Below are 17,271 nucleotides of genomic sequence, written 5' to 3' on the forward strand. Positions count from 1 at the left end.
TGTGTTCTAAAACATTTCAGTGTCATTCAGTGTTCCAGCTCTCCCTAGCTTGCACAATGCATAGACGTTCACACCACTGTTTGGAGCAGAGAAGCAAGGCTAACCCTTGTTATCTTTCTCTGTGCCAGTCTCTGCCATTGCTGTGCCGGTGTAGGTGCAATGTTTGTGTAAAAGTCCAAGTGGCACAAAGCCCTGGTCAATGCTTATGTGCCTAACTGGGGGAGTTTGGAGAAGCAGCGCTCCAAAAGTCCCAAAGATGCTCACCTGTATGTTAACATTGTGTGTTTCCCCAGTGTAAATTTTGCCATTGTAGTGTTGCTGTAAGATGGCTTCTCAGCTGTGTTCCTTTGGGTTTATGGTACTTGCCAGTCTGAGGTAAACATCCATGTCCTAGTGGCTGTTATGATCAACCGTGAGAGAGGTGTAGCTAAGCTCTGTAACTTGGAACGACCAGTTGTGAGAACCAGGTGCCAAGCAATGCATTACTCAGTATGGCTAGTGGTGCAAGGATAAAATAAAAAGATGAAAGATTAGTTCATGATAGCAGATGGTCTTGCACAAGAAGGAAAACCAGCCAATTTTATGTAGCAATATTATATTTGGAAGAAAATGTAGGTTTATATCCTTAGCATTTGTGTCTTGTAAGAAGGCTTTGGAATTAAAAATGAACAAAAATTGTTACCTTTACCACATTTGGAGGATTAAATGTCATTAATTTGCCTGTAAACCCTCTAATTTCAAAGGCTGCTGCTGAATTACAATAATTGAAAAGTAGAAGAACCAGATGTCTGGTATCACATCATTGGCCAATCACTTGACCAGTTTGAAGAGAGAGAGAAAATAAGAATTGCTTTCTGGAGATGCAGAGGGAAATTAATAAAAGAGGTTCTGGGTATTTTTAGGTGGAAATAAAAGTAATTCAAGCATGAAGACGATGCACTGTTCTACACTTTCAGCTATGCCATAGATGAAGGGAACTCAGACTGAAACACAGAGAAAATACATATTATGTGTTAGTGTTCTTAAAGCCATTCTGTACTGGTGTAATGTTTTTGTGTTTGTATCTGTTAGTATGTTTTGTTTTGCCATCAATGCATCTTTCAGTTTCTATATTTTTCATCCTGAGTGTTGTTGGGAGACTTTAAGGTTCTGACTGGATTCAGTCATAAATCCAAGGATTTCTAAAAAGTACCTGCTGGGTAGGAAAATAGCATAGCAGTTTTACTGTGTGTAAGCAATCATGCATTCACATCTTCTCACTGGGTAACCTGTAGCACAACAAAAAATGATTTTTAAAAGTGCTTTCAAAGGGCATTTGACTTCTATAAAATTTGATAACGTTTAAAACCAATATTGTGGATTTATTGTTGACAAGTCAGAAATGCTGAAAGTTCTCTAAGCAATGCCACATATCTTTGCTGTTATGCCAATTAAAAACAAACTATGCCATGAAAGTATTTTCATTTTTCAGTGGACTGATGAAGTACAACCACATATTATACAGTTTAGCAAGTTTAATTTGCTCAGTCTCAAAACATACTACCATGCCTTCCCTGTTTCACTTTGGTAAAAGGGATGTCATCAGTGTAGAAACTTGTCTGTGCGCTAAATGCACAGTAGCCAGCCCTGTACAATTTTACTGAACAATTGCAAAATTTCCAGAAAAATTTCCAGTGCATGTAGAAAACCAACATTCAAGTTGACTTTGAAGTGTCACAGTATCTGTTAAAACTGGGATTGCTTCCATGTGTTGTAATGCTAAACACTAAAGAAATGGAGTGGCACAGATCAGTTATGGCATCCTCATCCCTCTTTTATGAGGGGGATGGAAGGGAGGACTTCTGGTTTATTTTTTAAACTAATTTGACACACTGAAATCTATAAATAGAAACCTTTGCAATGTCTATTTAACAATTCCTGATGTATGAAAACTTGAATTCCATTCCACTTTGTTAAATCATGCAATTGCATGTTAAATTAAATTCTGAGATTTCGTCCATTCAGAGGAAATTTCCTCATTTTCTCCATGCACCCATATGTCTTGTGAATGACATGCTGAGAGCTCATTAATCTCTCTCTCTCTCTACATACATACATACATATATATACATATATAAACATTTTTTCTGCTGGGCAACAGAATGACGTCTGCACGTCATCAGCATCAACAGGCTCTCTCAGCGAAGTGAAAGTGGCCAGAAAGAGGGGGATAGGTGAGCAGAGGGTGCAGCCCCCAAGTTTTGTTTAAAATAAACTAGTGAGACTGCACAAATTAACATTTTTCTTGTAAAACCATTGCAACTCTGGCTCTATCAAACCAGGTCAATAAAGTCAAAGTCCACAACCTAGTATCTCTGCCAAAGTTTCACGTTCCGTCAACTTTCCTTAATAATCAAGCTGTTTAAGAAAAAAATGACTTTTTTCTTCAACAGAAAAAATAAATTATTTTACTCCTGTGCTTAAAAATATCTTCAACCTTTTTTTCTCCTTTAAGGAACTGGGCAGGCAATTTTATGGAGGCTCACATAGTAGTAAAGACAACTTGTTAGACTATTAGGAGAGAGTGAATCAACCTGTGTTCTTTGTACCTCCATTAGGAAAATGATTACAATCGATGGAGGGTCGCAAGACCAGTGACTTCAAAACATAGTCGACAACTTACTATTTTGCACCTCTGCACTGCAACTGTCCCTCTTGATACTTTTGCCCTTTATCTCACAAAGATAGTTGCTACATCTTTATTTCTGAATAGACTCTTGTTATGATCAGTTGGGGCATGGTTGGGCTCTTTGAATTGAGCCTAGTAATAATTTGACCAGTTTGCAGCTGTCAGTTTCTAAGCTGTCACTTCAGGTTAAGACTCATTTGAAGAGGGAAACTTCTATCTTCTGTCTCAGCCAAGGCAGAGAAAGCAAATTAACCAGTAAATGGGTATATAATTTGCTGATTTACATTTTGGAAAGCCAACTTTCCTGTGCTCCTAATGCTACAAATACAGCCATACAGAGGCTAAGAAGATTTTAAAAAACATTTGTTTCTAATATTATCCAGTCTGATCTTGAAATAAACTCTCCAAAAGTCAGTGAACAAAATGAAAACTCAGTTTGTGTATTTTACTGATTGCTGCTGGCAAATGTGTATATTTAAATGTTCAAAAAACAATATTCCCTTTGAAATGCCTGCTACAATATTGATCATTGCCATCAGACAGTTATGGATTTATTTCTCTTTGGCAGGAAAGGGTTTGCACTTGATAGCATTAAGAGAACTGTTCCAGTAGGCTTTTGATGATGATTTTGTTCTCTTGTCTAAATACATTTATGCTGAAGGTTTGCTGCAACAATCTATGGTTAAGGTAAACTTCAGTATAACTTTCTGCCACAGCAAGTATTCAGTTCTGTTGATGGAAAACATTGGCTTGACAAGAATGTTTATTCAATGTTATCTGGTCACTGTGCATTAAAATATCTTTGCTTAAATATTTGCAGTGTGAACTCTTTGACCCTCAGATCTACTGTATCATATTATCATCTTAAACTTGTCCAGAAATTAAGATTTCTCATTTTAAATTAACTTTATGAAACATGCTTTGTAAATGAATTACTTTCCTCTACTAAGCCAGATTTAAATAGAGTAATAACAGCAAAAATTATCGTGGTAAGTGTTTTTTATGATGTCCATTATTTACCACGCTTTTAAACACAGTTAGGGTAATCTATGAATTGCAAACACTACAAAAACAGTGTTCTAAAGTGATCTTTAGAACCAGCGTTCTAAAGTGGGGCTGCTAACGGGGTAATGGGTTTTATTTATTTATTTTAAAAGATTGTGAGCTCTCAGGATTGATATATGGAAACAGAATTCCTAAGCATACATTTCCCTTTATAATTTGTACTTAGCCACTGGTTTAAAAAAAAAGTACAAAGGACTCTAGAAATGTAGATATGTTTTAAATAATGGGTACAATTTGCTAATTTAGTAATATCTGAATATAGTTAACCTGTTTACCAGTTGGTTAAAAAACAACATTTATGCATAAAAAGTTTTAGGTACAGAATTGGGAATTTATATAGCTTTGTATTTCTACCTAAGCTTTTGATGAAAAGGAAAAAAATCAAGTCAATTTTGTGTTATGATATAGTGAACTTTATAAGTGCTCTTAAGGCACATGAACAAATACAGACAAAAGATTGATTTTCTGTACTTAGTCATACAGTACAGTAAACATTTATTCTGAATCTCCTATTTTCTTGAGGCAGTGGTGACTGCTGGGAAGGGACACCACGGGGGACAGATCACATGATCACCCCTATGTGACTTCTTCCCACTCCACTTCTAGCGGGGGGGGGGGGGGAAGGGCCACCCATCTTCCCACCCTCCCCCACTCCACTCATTCCCTCAAACTCCCATCCCTGCTCTGCCCCTTCCCCACCCCTATTCCACCCCTTTCCACAAGCCCCCGCCCTGAGTGATGCAGCCCAGGGGATTACTGGGGACGTGGTGCCAGCAGCAGGGGTCGGGCCCCCCCTTGTATGCCCCAGCAGAAGCAGAAGGAAGTGGAGTGACCTTGCCCCATCCCTCTTTGCTCTCCTGACTCCCAGACAGGACACTCCATTTCCAGGTGTGGAAATTAAGACATGCTTCCAGATCACAGGCCCTGGTTCTCATGGGGAACTTTAACCATCCTGACATTAGTTGGGAGACCAATACAGCAGTACATAGGCAATCCAGGAAGTTTTTGGAGAATGTTGGGGATAACTTCCTGGTACAAGTGCTGAAGGTACCAACCAGAGGCCGTGGTCAGCTTGAGCTTCTGCTCACAAACAGGGAGGAACTAGTAGTGGAAGTAGAGGTGGGTGGCAATATGGGAAGCTATGATCATGAGATGGTAGATTTCAGGATCCTGACCAAAGGAAGAAAGTAGAGTAACAAAACATACAACTTGGACTTCAGAAAAGCAGACTTTGACTCCCTCAGAGAAATGATGGGCAGGATTCCTTGGGATGATAACATGAAGGGAAAAGGAGTCCAGGAATGCTGGCAGTAATTTAAAGAAGCCTTATTGAAGGCACAAGAACAAACAATCCCGATACACAGTAAGAAAAGCAAATATGGTAGGTAACCAGGGTGGCTTACCAAGGAAATCCTTGGTGAGCTTAACCACAAAAAGGAGGCTTGGAAGAAGTGGAAAATTGGACTGGTGACTGGGGAAGAGTATAAATATTTTGCTCAAGAATGCAGGGGAGTAATCAGGAAGGCAAAAGCACAATTGGAATTGCAGCTAGCAAGGGATGTGAAGGGTAACAAGAAAGGTTTCTACAGGCATGTTAGCAATAAGAGGGATCAGAGAGGATGTGGAGCCCTTTCTGGATGAAGTAGGTAACCCAGTGACATGAAAACAACAAATGGTCTGGTAGCACTTTATAGACTAACAAAACATGTAGATGGTATCATGAGCTTTTGTGGGAACAGCCCACTTCTTCAGATGACCGGAGTAGGGTATATGAAAACTCAAAATAAATAGGAGAGGGGGGAGAAAAAGAAAGAAAAAGAGGAAGGAGGGGGTGAGAAAGGGCATTATTAAGTATCTGAAGAATGGGTACTTAAACCTAAGCAGATCAAGGTAAATAGATAGATGCTGAGACATCAACCTCAGCCTAGACCGGGCCACAAGGGAAATCCACTTCTTTGACACTACAGTACAGTTAAATAATGGACAAATTTCCACCACCCTATATTGAAAACCCACCGACCGCTTTACTTACCTTCATGCTTCCATTTTCCATCTCAGACACATTTTCCAGTCGATTGTATACAGCCAAGCCCTATGATACAATCGAATTTGCTCCGACCCCACAGACAGAGACCATAGGACCTACAGGAAGGATCTTTACAAAGCATTCCTAAAACTGAAATACTCATCTGGGGAACTGAAAAAACAAATCAACAGAGCCCCAAAAACTCCCAGACATGAGCTACTTCAAGACAGACCCAAAAGAGAAAATAACAGAACTCCTCTTGTTGTTACCTACAGTCCACTACTCAAACCCCTCCAACGCATTATACACAATCTACAACCCATCTTAGAAAATGATCCCTCACTCTCAGAGGCCTTGGGAGGAAAACCTATCCATGCTTACAGACAATCCCCTAAGCTGAAATGCATTCTTTCTGATAACCATGCCACACAACCACATCATAAGCCTCCAGGAACCCAGCCCTGCAACCAAAAAAGATGCCAACTCTTCCTAAATATCTACACTGACGAATTCATCACTGGAGCAAACAACATAAACCACAAAATCAAAGGGTCATTTGACTGCTCATCCAGCAATTTGATCTATGCCATCAAATGCCAACAGTGCTCCACTGCCATATATATTGGACAAACTGGATGGTCCAGTCATAAAGCACAAAAAGGGAGCTTACAAAAAGTGGAAACTTTGACAAATAACCAGAGAGAGGTATAAATGTATTGTTCGAGAATGCCAGGGGGTTATCAGGAAGGCGAAAGCTCAATTGGTATTGCGACGAGCAAAGGATAACAAGAAAGGTTTCTACAGGCATGTTAGCAAGAAGAAGGTGATCAGAGAGGGTGTGGGGCTCTACTGGATGAAGGAGGTAACCTAGTGACAGATGATGTAGGAAAAGCTGAAGTACTCAATGCTTTCTTTGCCTCGGTCTTCACGGACAAGGTCAGCTCCCAGACTAATGCTCTAAATGATGCAAGATGGGATGAAGATGGACAGCCCTTGGTGGGTAAAGAACAGGTTAGGAACTATTTAATAAAGCTAAAAGTACACAAATCCATGAGTCCCTTAATGCATCCAAGGTACTGAGGGAGTTGGCAAATGTCATTGAGGAGCCTTTGGCCATTATCTTTGAAAAATGGAGATCGGGAGAGATCCCGGATGATTGGAAAAAGGCAAATGTAGTGCCCATCTTCAGAAAAGGAAAGAAGGACGATCCAGATACTATAGGCCGGTCAGTCTTATCTTGGTCCCTAGAAAAATCAAGGAAGGGATCCTTAAGGAATCCAGAGATGTGATTATTCCCCTTTATTCAGCTCTTTTGAGGCAGTATTGTGTCCAGTTCTGGTTCCCCCTCTACAAAAAGGATCTGGATGCATTGGAGAGGGTCCAGTGGAAGGCAACCAAAATGATTAGAGAGCTGGAGCATATGACCTATGAGGAGAGACTGGGGTTATGTCTACACTAGCCCCCTAGTTCGAACTACAGAGGCCAATGTAGGCATTTGAAGTTGCAAATCAAGCCCGGGATTTAAATATCCCGCGCTTGATTTGCATCTTCCCGGCCGGTCGTCATTTTTTGAAATTTACAAGTCCAGACTAACTGCCCAGGTCTACACGCGGCAGGGACCCGGTAGTTCAAAATAAAGCCCTAGTTCGAACTACCTATTGTTCCTTCTGGAATTAGGTTTAACAGGTAGTTCGATTTAGGGCTTTATTTCGAACTACCGCATCCCTGCCACATGCCTGTTCTCAGTAGTGACGGATGGCAGAACAAGGAACAATGGTCTCAAGTTACAGTGGGAGAGGTACAGGTTGGATATTAGGAAAAACTATTTCACTAGGAGAGTGATGAAGCACTGGAATGGGTTACCTAGGGAAATAGTGGAGTCTCCATCCCTAGAGATTTTTAAGTCTGGGCTTGACATAGCCCTTGCTGGGTTGATTTAGTTGAGATTGGTCCTGCTTAGGGCAGGGTGCTGGACTCAATGACCTCCTGAAGTCTCTTCTAGCCCTAAGATTCTATGAGTGTGGTGAGAGCCCCGACCTCTGGAGCATGCTTCTGGTCCCCACACACCAATCCTCTGGGCTTTGTTTCTGGGAGAGGGAACTTGGCGAAGGGGTGTAACTTTCTTTTGCACTTACCACTGGCAGGAAGTGCAACGATGCAGCTTGGAGCCAAGGAAGCAGAGTGAGGTGGGGCCGGGTTGCTCTACTTTCTGCTGCTGCTGGTGAATGTGGGGGTGGGGAGGGGTGGCGGGTGGCAACTCCTGATGATAGTGACAGGCTCTTGCTAGTCCTCAGGATTGCTCTCAGCCTCGGGTCCCCAAAGAGTGGGGCCCAGAATGGACGTTAAGGGGGCATGTGACCCTTTGTGCCCCCCTATTTGTCACTCCTTTCTGGATGTATCTTGAAGTTTCCAAGAAAAGAGATGCTTGCTTCTAGAGGAACGGGCTACAGATCCCTTGCAGTTCCCTTGCAGATCCCTTGGGGTATGTCTACACTGCAAAGTTAGTTCGAACTAACGGACGTTAGTTCGAACTAACTTTCTTAGGCGCTACACTAGCGCTCCGTTAGTTCAAACTTAATTCGAACTAACGGAGCGCTTAGTACGAACTAGGTAAACCTCATTTTACGAGGACTAACGCCTAGTTCGAACTAGCTAGTTCGAATTAAGGGCTGTGTAGACCCTTAATTCGAACTAGTGGGAGGCTAAGGCTTCCCAGGTTTCCCTGGTGGCCACTCTGGCCAACACCAGGGAAACTCTATTGCCCCCCTCCCAGCCCCGGAGCCCTTAAAGGGCCACGGGCTGGCTACTCACTTTGTGCCAGTTGCAAGGCTGCAAGCACCCGTGCCTGCACAGCCTGCACCTGCCACACAATGAGCCAGCCATCCGAGGGCTCCCAGCCTTCCACTGCTCCCCAGGACCAGCCTGGCGGCTCCCAGGAGCCTGCCCAGGGGCGGAAAAGGCGGGCGCCCACCTGGTCAAGTGCGGAGATCGTGGACCTCATCGAGTTTTGGGGGGAAGCCTCCAATGTCCACGATCTCCGCACTAGCCACCGGAACGCGGCCGTCTACGGACGCATGGCTGCCAGCCTGGCCACCAGCGCAGCCGGGAGCAGGTGCGCTGCAAAATAAAGGACTTGCAGCAGTCCTACTCCCGGGCCTGCCTGCCAGGGGCCGACACGGAGGCCTGCCCCCACTTCCACGCCCTGGACCGCATCCTGGGGGCTCATGCCGTCCCTGCCCCCCGGGACGTGATTGACCCTGGGGCAGAGGGACCGCTTCTGGACACAGAGGAGGAGGAAGAGGGCTCTGAGAGCCAGGAGCCTGCCGCCAGCCTGCCCAGGACCCGGGACCCCCGAGGCACGCCACAGACCCGCTCGCCTGCATCATCTGAGGCCAGGGAGGCGTCCACCTGTGAGTACCCTCGTGTTCCCCTTATGTGTACGGGGGGCTGGGGCGAGAGGGAGCCCCGGGACCGTGCGCCTGGGCCTTGCCCACCACGGAGCAGCAGCTGGGGATCCTGCAGGGGCCCTGGCCTTGCAGAGGGGAGCTGGGTTTCACACACCTGGGCCCCTGGGGTAATTGACCGCTGGTCTTCTTGCACCACAGCTGCAGCACCTGGGCCTGCAGGGTGCACCACACCGCCTGCAGCAGCCGCCCGCGCCTGGGCAAGCAGGACAGCCAGGAACCAGGAGGATTACCAGAGGCGGCACCTCCGGTTCCTGGATCGACAGCTCCGTCTCCAGGACCACTGGGTCCAGGAGGACCTCAGGCTGCGCCGGAGGAGTCTGGAGGCCCTGGAGGAGCAGGGCCGTGCTCTGCGAGGCCACCTCCAGAGCCTGCTGGACCGCTTCCCATTTCCTCCTCCCCCTGCTCCCCCTCTTTCTCCCCCTCTTGCTCCCCCTGCTCCCGCTCCTGCTTCCGCTCCTGCTTCCTCCACACCCCCTGTCCCTCGTGCCCCCCCCTCCACAACCATTCCCCACCGACGCCCCCGGACCCGCAGTGTGGTGAGATGGGAGAGGCAGCTGGACTCCCACCCCTGAGCTTTCCTTTCCCTTCCTCCCTTCCCTCCCCTTCCAGCTCCCTTGTCCCAGGTTTCCCCCTCCCTTCTCCCACCTTCATTCCTCCCTCCCCCCACCCCAGTTCTGTGAAATAAACAGACGTTTTTGTTTGAAAAACAGGTGTCTTTATTTGACAGTAGGTAGGGAGGGGAAAGGGGAAGGGGGGTAGGGTGGAAGAAGGCCCCAGTGGGGCATGCAGGGAGAGGTCAGTCCTCCTCCTCCTCCACCAGGAAGCTCTCCCGCAGGGCTTCCCGGATCCGGACGGCCCCCCGCTGGGCTTCCCGGATGGCGGCGGTGCGGGGCTGACCGTAGTGTCCAGCCATGCGGTCAGCCTCAGCCATCCAGGCTGGCAGAAAAGCCTCCCCCTTCTGCTCACACAAATTGTGGAGCACACAACATGCCGCCACCACGGGAGGGATGTTGTGCTCGGCCAGATCCAGACGGGTGAGGAGGCATCGAAAGTGGGCTTTCAGTCGTCCGAAGGCCCCCTCCACCACGATGCGGGCCCTGGTCAGCCTGGCATTGAAGGCCTGGCGGGAGGGATTGAGGTGTCCCGTGTACAGCTTCATCTGCCACGGCTGCAGTGGGTAGGCGGCATCCCCCACCAGGCACACGGGCATGTCCACGTCCCCGACCCTGATGTGGCGGTCGGGGAAGAAGGTCCCGTCCTGCAGCCGCTGGCACACGGAGGAGTTGCGGTACACCCGTGCGTCGTGTGCTTTGCCGGACCAGCCCACATTAATGTCCGTGAACTGTCCCCGGTGGTCACACACGGCCTGCAGGATCACAGAGAAGTACCCCTTTCTGTTGACGTACCGGGACGCCTGGTGTTCCGGGGCACGGATGGGGATGTGCGTCCCGTCGATGGCCCCCCCGCAGTTGGGGAAGCCGAGGGCGCCGAATCCCCGGATGATGGCGTCCGGGTCGGTGAGGCGGACCACCCTGCGGAGCAGCATCCAGTTGATGGCTTTGACCACCTGCGGAGAGAGACACAGCAAAGCGCCAATCAGTGGGGCACCCGGGTGGCTGGGAGCGTGCGTGTCCTGGCAGTGCCCCGCGCCCCACTCCCGGAAGCAACCCCCCTGGCGGCGTGTAGTACGGCCGGGACAGCCCGACCTCTCCGGTGCGGGGCGCTTTCGCCTCCTCCCTTTGTCCCTGGGGCGGCCCTTTGTCCCTGGGGCGGCCCATCCCCTCCTCACAGTCCCCCTCCCCCCCGGCTCGGTGGCCGACAAGTGCCGTACCTGCATGAGCACCGCTCCGACGGTGGATCTCCCCACGCCGAACTGGTTCCCGACGGATCGGTAGCCGTCCGGCGTGGAGAGCTTCCATAGGGCGATGGCCACCCGCTTCTGGAAGGGGATGGCGGGCCTCATGCGAGTGTCCCTTCTTTGCAGGGCAGGGGCGAGCCACTCGCAGAGCTCCAGGAAGGTGTCCCTCCTCATCCTAAAGTTCTGGGTCCACTGTCGGTCGTCCCAGCGCTCCAGGACGATGCAGTCCCACCAGTCGCTGCTGGTGTCCAGACGCCAGACGCGGCGGGGCACGCCGGTGCCGGGGCGCCGCCGCGGCTCCTCCACGGCCCCCAGGGTGGCCAGGCGGAGAGGCAGGGGGCTGACGTTCCCCAGGTGGTGCCAGGCAGCCTCGATCCATAGCTGGCAGGCTTGCAGCAGCAAGTCCAGAAAGTGCACCGGAAGGTGCAGGGCGAGCTCTGGCTCCATGTTGCCACCTGCGGCGCCACCCCCCCCCCCCCAAAGGGAAGCACCGACACAGACGGGCACAGAGACCAACGCTTTGCTGTCCCTCGGCGAGGTAGGCAAGCAAGCGGAAAGCTGAGAACCGGCTGTCCAGGGGGGTCCCTTTAAGCACGAGCCTCAGATAGCCTCAGACAGCAGCCACACAAAGCAACTACTGACCTGGTGCCCTGCCAGAACCGGTTTCAGCTGCCCTTAAATGCCCCCCTGCGTCCAATCAGTGTGGACGCGCTAGTTCGAATTAGCAAAACGCTAATTCGAACTAGTTTTTAGTTCTAGACGCGTTAGTTCGAATTAACTATTTCGAACTAAGTTAGTTCGAACTAGTGCTGTAGTGTAGACGTACCCTTGGAGATTCTGAAAGGTCTGTGCTTGACCTTGAAAATAGTTCTTCTGCTAGACTAAACGGCTACGTCTACACTGGCCCCTTTTCCGGAAGGGGCATGTAAATTTCAGCCGTCGTCGTAGGGAAATCCGCGGGGGATTTAAATATCCCCCGCGGCATTTAAATAAAAATGTCCGCCGCTTTTTTCCGGCTTTTAAAAAAGCCGGAAAAGAGCGTCTAGACTGGCCCCGATCCTCCGGAAAAAGTGCCCTTTTCCGGAGGCTCTTATTCCTACTTCAAAGTAGGAATAAGAGCCTCCGGAAAAGGGCACTTTTTCCGGAGGATCGGGGCCAGTCTAGACGCTCTTTTCCGGCTTTTTTAAAAGCCGGAAAAAAGCGGCGGACATTTTTATTTAAATGCCGCGGGGGATATTTAAATCCCCCGCGGATTTCCCTACGACGACGGCTGAAATTTACATGCCCCTTCCGGAAAAGGGGCCAGTGTAGACGTAGCCAACTAGTACTTACTTAGGAGAAGAGCACTACTCTGACCAGTCCTTGTGTGGTTGGTCAGAGAGCTTTGCACTGATTTAACCGTAGGAGATTTGTTAGAGCAGAGTTCCTTCTCCTATTTCCCCCAATTTAATCCCTTTTTTCCATGCTACTCCTCTTTCGCTGCCTCACATGATCCCTTCACCTACCCCGCTGCTCTGTCTTCTGATAGTAGCCAGTGCCAGGTGCCCCGGGGGAAGGCACAGAACAGGTGATCATCAAGTGATTCATCCCCTCTCGCCTCGGTAAATTGTCCCCCGCTAGATCAATTGCTGCCCTTTCAATCTGGCTGGTAATGAAGACAGGTCCTCAGGGTCTTTTGTGCAGATGTGTCATCTGCAAATTTTACCAGCTCACTCTTTTCCAGATCATTTATGAATATGCTCAGGGCTGGTGACAGACTTCTCCAGGCCTTGGGCAGTGTGTGTGTGGGTGGGGAGAGGGCTCAGCTCTGGACACCCTGGAAGGAGCAGGGCCTCAGGTGTAAGGGACAGAGCAAGGGCAGCCAGCCCTCAGTAGTGCCTGAACTGCACTGCGCCTCCCTCAGCTAGCCTTTAGTGCCACCCTGGGCTCCAGTGGTGATTTAAAGGGCTCGGGACTCTCACTGATGCTGTAGCACAGCCACCAGCTCCTCCCCATTATTTCACATGTCTGTTTAGATGTCTTGAAAGAGTTGCAACCTTTGCACCAGGTGGGCAAATCACCATGCGGTTCTTCTGATCATCCTAAACTCAGCTGTCTGTGTCTGACTGGATTAGATACAATTATTTATTAGAAATATTTGTATAAATAAACAGGGCTCGACAAATAATACAATCTACTTGCCCAGAGCGAGTAGATTGTAACCCGGAAGAGCCGGGTTCGGGCGATCTGTGCATGCGCAGAACGATCTGCGCATGCGCAGATCACCGGACAGTGTGGCTGGCGAGCAGGGCTTGCCACGGTTCAGTGAGCCCTGTAAATAAATATATGTATTTGTTAGTCCCTAAGGTGCCACAGGACTACTTGTTTTTAAAATGTCATTAAGAAGCTTTCGGCCTTGTTTGATCCCCCAAAGAAACAAACTACACGGTACATTTCAGTTAAGCAGCAAGCACACCACAAACGCACATGACAGACAACAAATTTACCCTGAAAGTCACATAATTGCTTCTTCCCTCACTGAGGGTGAGGAGGAATTTGGAATTCAGCTGTGGATGGCTTGGAGGAGAAAGTGACTCCTACGAATAGCTCTGCACTGACAGGTCTCTTCTGATGTCAGACATTGCCAAAGTCAAGTCTCTTTTCCCATATTTGTGTTAATTGACTTAGTTTTAAAACACACTTCTATTCACAATGCTTGTACATGTGACACCTGCTGAGTGAGAATTATGAGTCCAGCCCTGGCCAACCTCTCTAATCTGGTAGCTGTTAAATGCATCAAATAATTATACAGCTGTAGATGCATTTAAGGTGAGAGTGCTCAGGTGCAGCAAGGCAGTCTGATATGACCCAATTACACAACATATATACATCTATATGAGAGAGTCAAATTCAGCTCTAGAAATGGCCCTGCAGAGTGAATGCGGGATGGCAGGGTTCAGAATGTATTTCTGATGCTACCTCACTTTTAAATTGACAATATGATAGGCATTAATTTACACTAGCAGCTCTCCAATTCAAACTTTATCTGTCTTTTCCAGACTGCTTTTAATGCTGTTTATCTGCCAGAAGATTCTTCCTTCCCCGTTTCATTGTTTCAGTATCTCTACTCTTTCTTATTGTTCTTTCCTCTCCAGTCCTTTGTTTTCCACTTCAATTTTCTTCACATTTTAAATAAAACAAAAAACCCTGCCGCTCTCATGAGGATTTAAAAAACTTGTCTGGTCTGCAGTCAACCATGTGACACTCATAATGACCTATAAATATTGAAAAAATCTTTACCTTGAAGGGCAGGGTAGATAGCTTTTTTGTAATTCCTGACATGCTTGTTTGCTATTAAAAGCTGCCATAAGATTGCCATTAGTCTTTTGGCATTTTTGCTACGTGGCTTAATTCCATGTGAATGCTGTAAATAGTTTGCTCACATGGAACTGAAAGACCCTTCTGTCTTAAATGTAGAAACATTTTAGACCACTCTGTAGCCAAAAAAAATAAAAAATGCAAGTGGCCATTTTAGTCTTGCTTCAAGGTTTCTTCTCGGATCCATTGCAACTCTAAAGACGGGGAAAAAATTGGAACATGACTTTGATGTTTACCTTTATCCTTCTAGGTAAATGTTGATTATGATTAATTTGTTTAAAACTTTTTTGTGTAAATTGCTACAGCATCATTATCTAAATTTTGAGTATTTATAACCATACTGCAAGGAACAGAAAGGATTGGTAATGCAGCGGTTTGATAGCTAACTTTATACACCATTTGATTTGCTCTGTGTGGACTGAAGTTTGTAATATTTTTGTACCACGTATATGGGTTTTTTCCTGTCAATTTCATCTGTCTACTTTTTACATACTCAAAATCTGTATAGAACTGCATCCCTACAGTTACGTGTCTGAGTATAATACTTGATTTGCTAAATTATGCTTTGTTTCCAAGGGGACTAGTTCTCATGTAGTCATGGATACAATTATTTTAAAGTGCCTGTCGTAATGATTGCATCCATTGCTTGGAAACTATATGTTTCCATTTATCTTCTGTGAACTCACTTCCTGGAGTTCATAAATTGTGCTGCAAAACCCAAAAGAATAAATCAGACCCTTTTAAAATTTAACTTCACATTTAAAATACAGTGAACATAAAGCTATTCAAAGGAATATTAAAATGTTTCAAAAGAAGCTTTTTTTACGCAGATACTGAAATCTCTTTTTTTAGCCAAAACTGTTTACCTTTTTAAAAATGGTTCCTCAGCTTCTGTAAAAGATCAACTTTTTTGTAATACACATATTTATACAAGTCTAATTTTTGTTTAAATATTCTGTAATATGCAATTCAGATGGTTTACATTGCTAATAAATTGAAAAATACAACAAAATCCTTGGAACAGATAAGTTTGGACATTGTTTTAACTCCAGTGACGCCACATTACATTAAATGAGAGTTTGGCCCATTTTTTCCAATTAAAATGTTTATTAGTACAAAACTCATGAGATTTGAGACCTAAAGATTCTTAGACTATTGGATTGTGGCGTGTCTTTGTTTTTTCTGAGATGTGACTAGCCTCCTGGAATTCTCTAGAACTGTGCACATTGCCCATTTTTGTCTGATATTTGCCCTCCTGTTCCTCTGTTCATTTTTCAGACATGTTCTGGCTTGGCAAGACAATAGTCAGGACTTTCCTGAGCAAAAAATTCTGTTGTATTTGGATGATAATGTATAAATTATATATTGTAACTTGTTTCTTTTAGTCTGGACTTTTTAAAAAATATTCTGTAAAGTAATTTTATATTGCTGCTCTAGTTTTAAAAATGTTTACAAGTTTTGAACTTTCTATGTTTCTTACATTTCATCTCTGTTGTGAAGCTGTTTTTATAATATTGATATACATACATAGTTTTGTATAGCATAGCTTCAGTGGATATGCTCAGACAGCAAAGTAATTAGCTCTGTTGGAGTATTCACTTTTGGGTCTTTCTCTGACAAGAGAAATGCTGAAGTCCTTGTCAGGATAAGGGCCTTCTTCTAAAATATTGTTAATTGGAGATCTGAATTTGAAAATGTAAGCACTGACAGAGACTTGACTGTTCCATGGAGATAAATGTAGATCAATTGCATTTGGTCCTGCACAACATGCATTACACTAGTAGCCCTGAAGGCTGAATTCACATAGTGTAAAGATAACTCATAATATGCACAGCTGTTTATTATAATGTAAAATACATTGTACCATAGAGATTTAACTATATAGCTGTTTACTGCAGAAAAGCAGCAAAGAGGCAGAACATTAGGTGGCCAACCCCATGAGTTATTTGCTGAAGCAATCCCTGTGACCACATATTGCCAGGGGCTCAGGAGCATTGACACTGAGGACTAGGAATTTCAGTAAGGAATCCTGACAGCAAAAACTGCTTCTCTTCTCAGCTTATACTCGCTGCTCCTTGAGGAGCAGAGCTGAGGTGGCACACTTGCAGAAATGCAATGTGAGTGCCGAGTCGTGGGGAGCAGAGTGGGGGAGTAAGGCAGTCTGCGCTTGGTCAGTTGACTGAGCAGGTGGATGCGGAGCCCCAGGAGCTATAGCCCCATCAGAGCACACTCTCAGCCCTGATGCAGCCAGTCTAAATCACGCTTGGATCCCAGCTGCGAGGCTCTGCAGCCATCCTGCCTCTCCCTTCCCCTCCCCCCCGAGTATCCTTAATTCCCAGTTCTCTCTCTCTTCTCCCCCCCCCCCCTTTCTCCTAGCTTGCGGTACTCTGGGAGAGTGGGGGAAGAGATGCTGAATGGGATGCCAGCTTTTCCCCATGAGTGCTCCAGCCTAGGTGTACTCACAGGGATGTCAGACGGCAGATGGTACTGATTATAGAAGTCCAGATGATAGAGGTTGAACCGCTAATATAATTAATTGTATGCTTCTGATTTGAGATTTATAGATGTACAGATTCTGCGGAGACGTCCTTTCCACTGAGTCAACACTCCCAACAGATATTGTGTAGACCAGGAGTCTGAAACTCTTGGCCCATGAGCCATTCTTGGCCATAGCAATCTGGTCTGGGAGCACTGGGGGTGGGGGCCTGTCTGTTCCTTACCCCCAGCACTGCCTCTTCCTGCCCTCCCTCCATTCGCCTCTTCCCTCCTTGGCACCCTGTCCCCCAAGGGGCGTAGCCTTGGGTGTTAGCAAGGGTCTGGTGCAGCAGGT

General features: G+C 46.4%; 1 protein-coding gene across 5 annotated transcripts in view; it reads left to right on the plus strand.

Moving 5' to 3' along the window:
• The window catches only part of PXYLP1 (2-phosphoxylose phosphatase 1), a 99,253-nt gene that overhangs the window by 41,942 nt on the left and 40,040 nt on the right, over positions 1–17,271 (plus strand). The window contains exon 1 of one of the 5 annotated variants that reach the window (XM_006134832.4): positions 14,564–14,691. The exons of the other annotated variants lie outside the window; for them this stretch is intronic. Coding sequence (XP_006134894.2) covers positions 14,661–14,691 — 31 coding nt within the window. The 5' untranslated portion in view covers positions 14,564–14,660. Of the gene's footprint in view, positions 1–14,563; positions 14,692–17,271 lie in introns of those variants that run through there. 5 annotated transcript variants of the gene reach the window in all.

Source organism: Pelodiscus sinensis, chromosome 10 (genome assembly GCF_049634645.1).
Source record: "Pelodiscus sinensis isolate JC-2024 chromosome 10, ASM4963464v1, whole genome shotgun sequence".
In the NCBI taxonomy this organism is placed as follows: Eukaryota; Metazoa; Chordata; order Testudines; family Trionychidae; genus Pelodiscus; species Pelodiscus sinensis.